The following is a 7,804-nucleotide window of genomic DNA, read 5'->3' as shown; positions in this document are numbered from 1 at the left end:
AGGGGGTCCTATGATAGGTGCAGGCACACGTACCCATGTTCACTGTGACATGAGGCACCCAGCAGAAGAGAGTGGCCAAGCTCGATGTGACAAAGAACTGAGAGGCATGGGGGGTCCCAGACTATAGGGGCCATGGGCAGTAGATAGAGAGGGGAGAAAAGCACTGGCTTCCTGTAGAAATGCTGATGGGTTCTGGCCCCATGCTCACTTTCAGTTGTGTCCTGGCAACTTTTCAACCCCTAAAAACAGCCATTGCTTTGACAAGAAAATGTTCTCCCTCCCCCATGTTTATTCCTTGCTTCAGGGAGACTTTAGCCAGTGCTGCTTTTCAGATGGAAGCAGGACCACTAGCACCAGCGGGAACTGGGGCACGAGATCAGACTGAGAGTAGTGGCTGGAAAGGTGTCTCATCCTGGGTGTTTTAAGCGCCGCCATGAACTGCACAATGATCCAGTTTAGGCTGAGCCTCCATAAGAGGAGGCGCCGGCCCTCTGGGACGAGTGTCAAAGTTCTATGATGGTAAAGGCCATTACAAGAGCCCCTGCGGAGGTGGAGCTTTAATTTTAAGAGACTTTTGCCTTCAAAATAACAATTGCAGCATCCTTCTGAGGACAGAGAAACCATAGGAATTGAAATTAGGATTGGGCTATGGGGCAGAGGGGGATATAGAATCAGCAGGCAAGGGGGAGATAAGGAATTGGGGTGCAGGGGGATTGAATGGGCAAGAGTCGGGGGGGGGGGGGACGGACTGGGGGCACAGATGGATTGCATGGGCAAGTGTAGGAGGAATGGGGGGGCTACCAACTGAGCAAGTCCATTCATCTGTTCCCTCCACCAGACCAGGTCCAAAAAGGGGTCAGAATACCCAACTTAGTCCAGGTCAGTCAAGCCCCTACAGTACAATAGCATACTAAAAATAACAATGAATGTAATAAAAAATTATAAAAATCCTATCATATGTGCACACAAAATCTCATGGCCAGGTTTTCTCCCAGCACCTTTGGATAGACTAGTGCGAAGTGGAGTTCGGCATCACAGCCCATCGGGAATGTTTCGGGTTCCAAGGTGTGGCCCGCAGCACCTGCTCGCCTCACTACTGCGACCTCTAGCAGCCACCACAGCTCTTGGTACAGTAGGAGGCTACGGACTGGCAGAGGCCACTTGATGCCATCACCCCACACTTGGAAAACTTGTCACGACAAAGGTCCGCTGCAGACAGGAGAAAAAAAAAAATCGCCAGAGTGTGGGAGGACTGGCCATGCCATGAGCCACAGAGCGAGAGAAAGAGGGAACACATGAGGACTAGATGCAATGTGAGCATCTGAGAGAGATCGTATGAGGACCAGCTGAGCAAGAGAGAGAGAGAGAGCGTGCATGAGAACTGGCAGCGGTGTAAGAGAGAGCACACGAGGACTCATTGTGACACAAGAGTGCATGAACACTGGCTGTAGTAGGAGCACCGGAGGGGGAGAGAGAGCACACGCATGAGGACCAGCTATGGCACAAGCACCAGAGAAACTGAGAATCCAGCTGTGGCACAAGCATAAAAAAAAAAAAAACTGCGCGAGAACCAGAGAGAGCAGCACAGACAGCACACAAAATCCGGCCGTGATGCAAGCACCAGAGAGTCTGGGTGTGAGGACTGAAAATGGAGCACGCACCATAGAGAGACAGTGTGTGAGGATCAGCTGTGGCATGAGCACCAGAGAGAGAGAGAGCACTTGTGAAATGGCTGTGATGAGCGCATGAGAGGGTCAAATGCAACATGAGCACCGGACGGTCGGTATGCGAGGACCAGATGTGGCGCAAGCACCAGTGTGCGCCTGAAGAACAGCTGTTACACATATGTAAGAGACTGTGTGCTAGCACCGACTGTGCTGCAAATCCCTGATAGACTGAGGCCAAGGGATCCACTGGGCTGGTCTCGTGGTAGCAAATGTAAAGTTTTATCCAGGGCATCACGGGGTACTAATGCCTGCAGACCCGAGCACTGCTAGTGCCGATGACTAGCACAATGTAGCGTGTGGCTTAGTTGTCGTTTTTGTGATGCTGCATCATCAGGGGGTGTGATGTTAACGTGTCCAGAGCAAGTTGCGGTAAAAGGGGGAGGATATGGGGGGGTTAGTCCAGCAGCAGGGCATGGCTGCTGGTGCCTCTTACCTCTGAGCAGCTCCTCATGAGCACACACCGTGCGTACACAGATCTCCTTGTTAATGACATACATGCGGCGAAGGCTGGAAGATAAAATGCCATGCATGAAAAAAAGAGGCAACCCTCTTCCTGAAAGTCCTACCCCCCCCCCCCTCATCTTGCCCCAGAGAGACAGAGGCTACCAGGCCCTCACTGCTGGTGAGATGTGGGCACAGGAACTGCAGTGAGACCACTTATTATAAGCCAAACTGAATGTTAGATTCCAAGCCATCTGATTGGCTGAAACCAGTGACCAAACTGAATGTTAGATTCCAAGCCATCTGATTGGCTGAAACCAGTGACCAAACTGAATGTTAGATTCCAAGCCATCTGATTGGCTGAAACCAGTGACCTCAATAGTATTACATTTTGTTGGGGGTTTTTTTTCAGCAGGGGAGAAACAGGATGTTCTTATGGCCAAAGTGACATTCCCACCCATGGCACCCATCCCCACAGCAGCGTGCCCTTGGAGTTAGTAAAATGTTTAGATGCTTAAGTCTGTCCCATGACATCCTAGCCCCCAGTCCATGACGCTCGCTCACAGTGTCACCTTTGCCCCTCTGACTGACGTTCTTAGCATTACCCTGGTCCCAGGGTCTCTGACATCGCACCTGCCCATCCCCGTAGCGAGCCGTTTGATCCAGGGCTTACCTGTAGAAGCAGATCTCGTTCAGGCACTGTTTGCAGGGCTTGTGAACCGAGTACAGTCTGGTGCAGGGGTACTGCTCTTCCCGGCAGTCTGGAGGAAGAAGAGACCGGAATGCACGTTAACCGGTTGCTTCCATAAAGGAGGTGCAGACATTTTCGAGTAATACTTGATTTTAATTTGTACGCCGTGTTCTTTGTTGTCGTTACCGAGACACACGACCCCGTACGATTACAGAGCAGTCAATGGCTGAAAAGTTAACAACCAAAGCTTAATGCAAGCAGAGATGGACGAGGTGAGGGAGGGCTTGGCAGCAGGAGCAGGACAATTTATTTTTTACAAATGCAGCAGAAGGGTTGCAGGATGCATCACTAATGCTGTTCAGTGAGCCAATGGATTCTTCACAAGAGGAGAATGAGGAGCTCGATCTCACGTGGGTGAAGACATCGCCCAACTCTGGGGGTGACGGGTCCCCTGCCACCAAAGAGGCCACTGCTGGCCACGAGGAGGAGTGAAATAATGACCTCCATGGATGTCCTTGCAGAGCAGCTGGCGGCGTAAGTCTTCACCAGGGAAGAGCAGGTACAGGCCACTGTGACAACCAGATGGGAGGGCTATCCACTCAGAGACTAGGAAGGTGCGCAAAGGCAGGCCAGATAGCAAGAAGCAAGATTAGCTGAAAGCATCAATGCTGCATCCCAGGAGCTATGTACAACAATTCGGGAGTTCAGTGCTACTTTGCTGGGTATGGGAAGGGTCCAGTAAAATTTCTCTGGTGAAAGCTTTGCCACCAAAAGATAGCCCCCTCGCAGAGGCAGAGGGGGGTGACCAGGATAGCAAGCATTAGATAACGAAGATAAGCGACTGCGTGGTTCCTAATCTATGACAGTTCCACGAAGACTGTTAATGTCATCGCTGCTGTACGCAGAGATTGTCTAGGCGCCTCTGCACGTCCGGTGCTGATGGATCTCACGTCTGCAAAGCCTCATCTCTTTGCAAATTGACTTTCCCTCCCTGTCTCTGCCTTTGCCTGGCCTGCCGGCGCTCCTTGCTACTGTACACGGAGATGGCCATATTGCTTATGAATTTTATTCCTAAAATCCTTAGTTTCTTTGTATTTCTGGAGTCAATTCTTGATTTTTATTTGGAAAATTTAATAAAGAGATAATTAAAAATAAATGGACTAGTTGGTGTGAATGAGCAGACTAGATAGGGCATCTGTTCTTTTTCTGACATATTTCTATTAATAAGCCAGGTCAAAAGGGAATTTGAAAAGAAACTTGCCAGAGAGGCAGAACCGCAAAATAAAAACCTTTTCAAGTATATTCAAAGCAAGAGGTCTGTAAGGGAGTTGGTCAGGCCACTAGATGTTCAAGGGGTAAAAGGGGCACTCGGAAAAGACAAGGCCATAGCAGAAGAACTAAATGATGAATTATTTGCTTTGGTCTTTACCGATAAGGGTATCGTGGAAACACCCTACTCAGGAAACGTACTTTGAGAGGAAGTAAAGCAAATCACTGTGAAGCAGGGAGACGTAATAGCACAGGGGTGGCCAACACCGGTCCTCAAGGACCACCATGAATATTCCTAACCTAGATTATGCATATAATGGAGATAAAGCATGGAAATCTCTCTCACTCACAGATCTCAGGATGAGCGAGACATGAACGGTCTTGGGCATGGCGAGATGTTTTAATTCTCTTCTTGGCTAACTACTTACGTATAATAACTAATGAGCAGTACAGGGGGGGTAAAGGGTCTGCCACTGGCGCAATGGCAGAGAAACATTAAATTTCAGAGGAATCAGTCTGTGTAGTCGTGCTTTGATCATACCGAGAGGTCCAGGTTCTGTGGGCTCCGTTTCAGGCAAATCTGAAAGAGAAGGATGAGAGAGCATTTTAAAGATGGAGGTTGAAAGAAACCTTCTCATCTGAGAAGTGTTAATAAAATATTACCAAAAAAGAAAGTAGAAAATATTAAGGGTTAGCATTACGTCCATCAGAGTCAGTGACTCTTCAATAGGATGTGACGCTGAGGAGTGATGCTCCAGCAGTGACAAATAATTTACTATTAGCTAGGGGTACAAGGACTGTGCTGCTCATAAGGCCCACATGGGTAGATCGAGGATTTTAAAAAGGGGGGGTGCAGATGATGGGGTTCAATGCATCATCGTTCCCTCCCCCCCCCCCACACCTCCCTTCCTCCCCCCTCAATATGCTTATCTTCCCTCCTGCTCCTTCTGGGTTCCTCTCCACCTACCCCTTCCCATTTCAGTCTTCCCAAAGGTTCTTCTCCGACTCTCTCTCCCCCTCCCCCTTCTTCCTCAGGTACCTCTCATCTTCCCCAACGTTCCTCTCGCATGCCAGGGACCACTTCATAGCCTCCTGCCCATGGATTTCTCGCTCTCCCTCCCCCCCCCCCCCCCCGCCTCCCTTCCCTTAAGTTCTTCTCCATCTCTCCCCTTCCCAATGTTATCTTCAATTTCCCCATGTTCCTATCCCTCTCCTAGCCTTCAGGTCCCTTTTGGTTTCTCGGGGCACGATACGATGGCAAGGCGGCAGGGCATGGACAAGGTGAGCATTTCCCCCCCCCACGCTGTGCACTTTCCTGTGTAATCAGGAAGCACATGAGACAGAGGAGGAGCAGCAGCTGCAGAGACTGGGAGTGCGTGTTTATTGTGTCCCCTGGCTGCCAGCCTGCTTCCCTTGCTGCTGATCTGACTGCCAGGGAAAGCGAGGAACGGCCCGGGAGCATAACGGTTACCGAGGGTGGGATCCGGGAGATACTGCTCTAGGATTTGCTGCTGTTGCTGGGGTTGATACTGGTACTTCCCCTGTTGCTGCTGCTCGATGGGGTTTGGGGTCACTTCTGTGAAAAAGAGAAAAACAAATCATGGCCTGAAAAAATGTCAGATGAGACCCCACTGAGAGAGCACCGATTAAGCCTCAAGTCGCTGCCCACCCTGAACGGGTCTCCCCTTACCTTGATAATCGTAGAAGTACTGTGTGCCTTAAAAACAGAGAATAATAAAAACCATTAGACTTGTAGCACAGATATTGCAGTAACAAGGGTACATTCTCTCCCTGGAAATCGCTAGGCGTATATTCAGCCTCTGCTCCTGCCGCCTCGTTGTAACAAGGAGGTATTGGCGCTGACCCGACTGCAGCGACCCCCGGACCGTCGTCCTGCCTCTGATGCAGCCCGTCGGGTATATTACCGCTCCGACAAGTGACAGTTTGGGGAGCAACGCTCTGCACGGGCTCGCAGGAGCTTCCCGCGCGGGAGCTGGAACGGTTTTACAGGTTTCCATTGGAAAGAAATCAGTAGAACTAGGAGTCACGAAATTAAACTCCAGGGAGGACAACGCAGAACCCACGTCAGGAAATATTTCTTCATGGAGAGGGAGGTGGATGCCTGGAATGCCCTTCTGGAGGAGGTGATGGAGACGAAAACAGTGAAAGAATTCAAAGGGGCATGGGATGTGGATCCCTAAAGGCTTGAGGATGGAAATAAAGAAAAGAGTGCATGGGGATAACTTGCAGGTGTGGCTGTTACTACCCTTAACCAGTAAACCTTGTTACTGGTGATGCAACTCCATCAGTGCTCTCTGCTTCGATGACAGGGGGAAAGAGGTAAAGGGGAATTAGATTCAGTCAGCAACCAACCAGGACATTGAATTTTACAGTCTGGGAAAACAAATAAGCATAGGGGTAACTTGCTGATGCAGCTGATAATATCCTTAACTAATCAACGGCAAAGAGGTAACGGGAAATTGGACTCGGGCAGCAATAAACAAGGGCCCTGACTTTTACGGTCTGGGAAACTGAAAACTATGGGGGTGATCTGTACGGCGCGGCAGCTACCCTACCATAAGCTTGCTGGGCAGACTGGATGGACCGTTTGGTCCTCTTCTGCCGTCATTTCTCTGTTTCTATATACCAACTTCTTTTTGCTCCTCTGGGCTTCCAGCTCAATCAGAACTTGCTCTGAAGCGGGCTACACTACTATGCGGCTTCATTCACAGCACCTGGGGATTTTTGCCGTATTCAGCCCTTTGAACTCCCCCCGACGAGCCATCACAACAGCAACTCTTATGGTCTGGGGCTACAGAGCAGAACCTGTGCAACCTGACCCCATCCTTGTACATATGCAGTGACGCGGTTATTTCCTTTAATGTTTAAACATTTTTATTGAATAAAGTCACATTTCCCGTGCACATGTGTTTCTTATGTAACACAGTTTATACATTCTCTACAATTTAAAATGTTCTCCCTGCAGAGCAAAGCCAGAAGGCGATGCTGGTGCACCTCCCTGCCAGGGACAGGATCCCCAGCCTCAGCTGGCTCCCAGAATGGATACCGTCTTCAGTGATTCAACACCATGATGAAGAGCTTGACTTGCCTCATCACTGGCTAGTTTTGCTCCCCTATTTCATCTCCTAAACATCTGCAAGCAATGAGTACAGTGGGGGCATAAAAAGCAAGCTGGGGAGAGACCCTTCACGTGCTCCTCAATCACCCAACGCCCCTGTGCACGCCAAGCTCGGTCTTACAGCTTACTTTCATCATAGTGCATCCCCAGTTCCGGATAAGGATAAGATGGCCATCTATACTGGGCCAGAATTGCAGCTAGAAAGAAAAAGAGAGAGGACGTTAAAGTGGAGGTGCCTGGCCTAGTAACCACAATTAGAAACCTATCAGCAGCAGAGAAAAGTAGATTCTTCAAAATCCTAGCTCGCTTGTTTATTGCCTGTATTACTTTCTCCGAGTCTTCCCCCACATTTCTCTTTTTGTTTGTCCTGATATCTTTTTTTTTATTAAGTTTCTTATGTTTATACTTTTTTTTTTTTTTTATAATTACTGCTATGCTTCTGTTTTGAGAGAGTATTTTCATATTTATTTATTTAGTGTTTTTTTTATACCGGCATTCATGACAGGTATCACATCATGCCGGTTTACATTTAACAGG

The 7,804-nt window shown here is 49.1% G+C and overlaps 1 protein-coding gene across 1 annotated transcript in view; it reads right to left on the bottom strand.

Moving 5' to 3' along the window:
* Positions 1-499: 499 nt before the first annotated feature.
* The window catches only part of MFAP2 (microfibril associated protein 2), a 31,337-nt gene continuing 24,032 nt past the window's right edge, over positions 500-7,804 (bottom strand). The window contains exons 3-9 of the mRNA XM_029578811.1: positions 7,396-7,464; positions 5,819-5,845; positions 5,600-5,704; positions 4,670-4,708; positions 2,842-2,929; positions 2,161-2,234; positions 500-1,209 (exon numbers count right to left, since the gene is read on the bottom strand). Coding sequence (XP_029434671.1) covers positions 1,106-1,209; positions 2,161-2,234; positions 2,842-2,929; positions 4,670-4,708; positions 5,600-5,704; positions 5,819-5,845; positions 7,396-7,464 — 506 coding nt within the window. The 3' untranslated portion in view covers positions 500-1,105. The remainder of the gene's footprint in view (positions 1,210-2,160; positions 2,235-2,841; positions 2,930-4,669; positions 4,709-5,599; positions 5,705-5,818; positions 5,846-7,395; positions 7,465-7,804) is intronic.

Source organism: Rhinatrema bivittatum, chromosome 15 (assembly GCF_901001135.1).
Source record: "Rhinatrema bivittatum chromosome 15, aRhiBiv1.1, whole genome shotgun sequence".
NCBI classification, from domain to species: domain Eukaryota; kingdom Metazoa; phylum Chordata; class Amphibia; order Gymnophiona; family Rhinatrematidae; genus Rhinatrema; species Rhinatrema bivittatum.
This window is presented reverse-complemented; position numbering and strand designations above follow the sequence as displayed.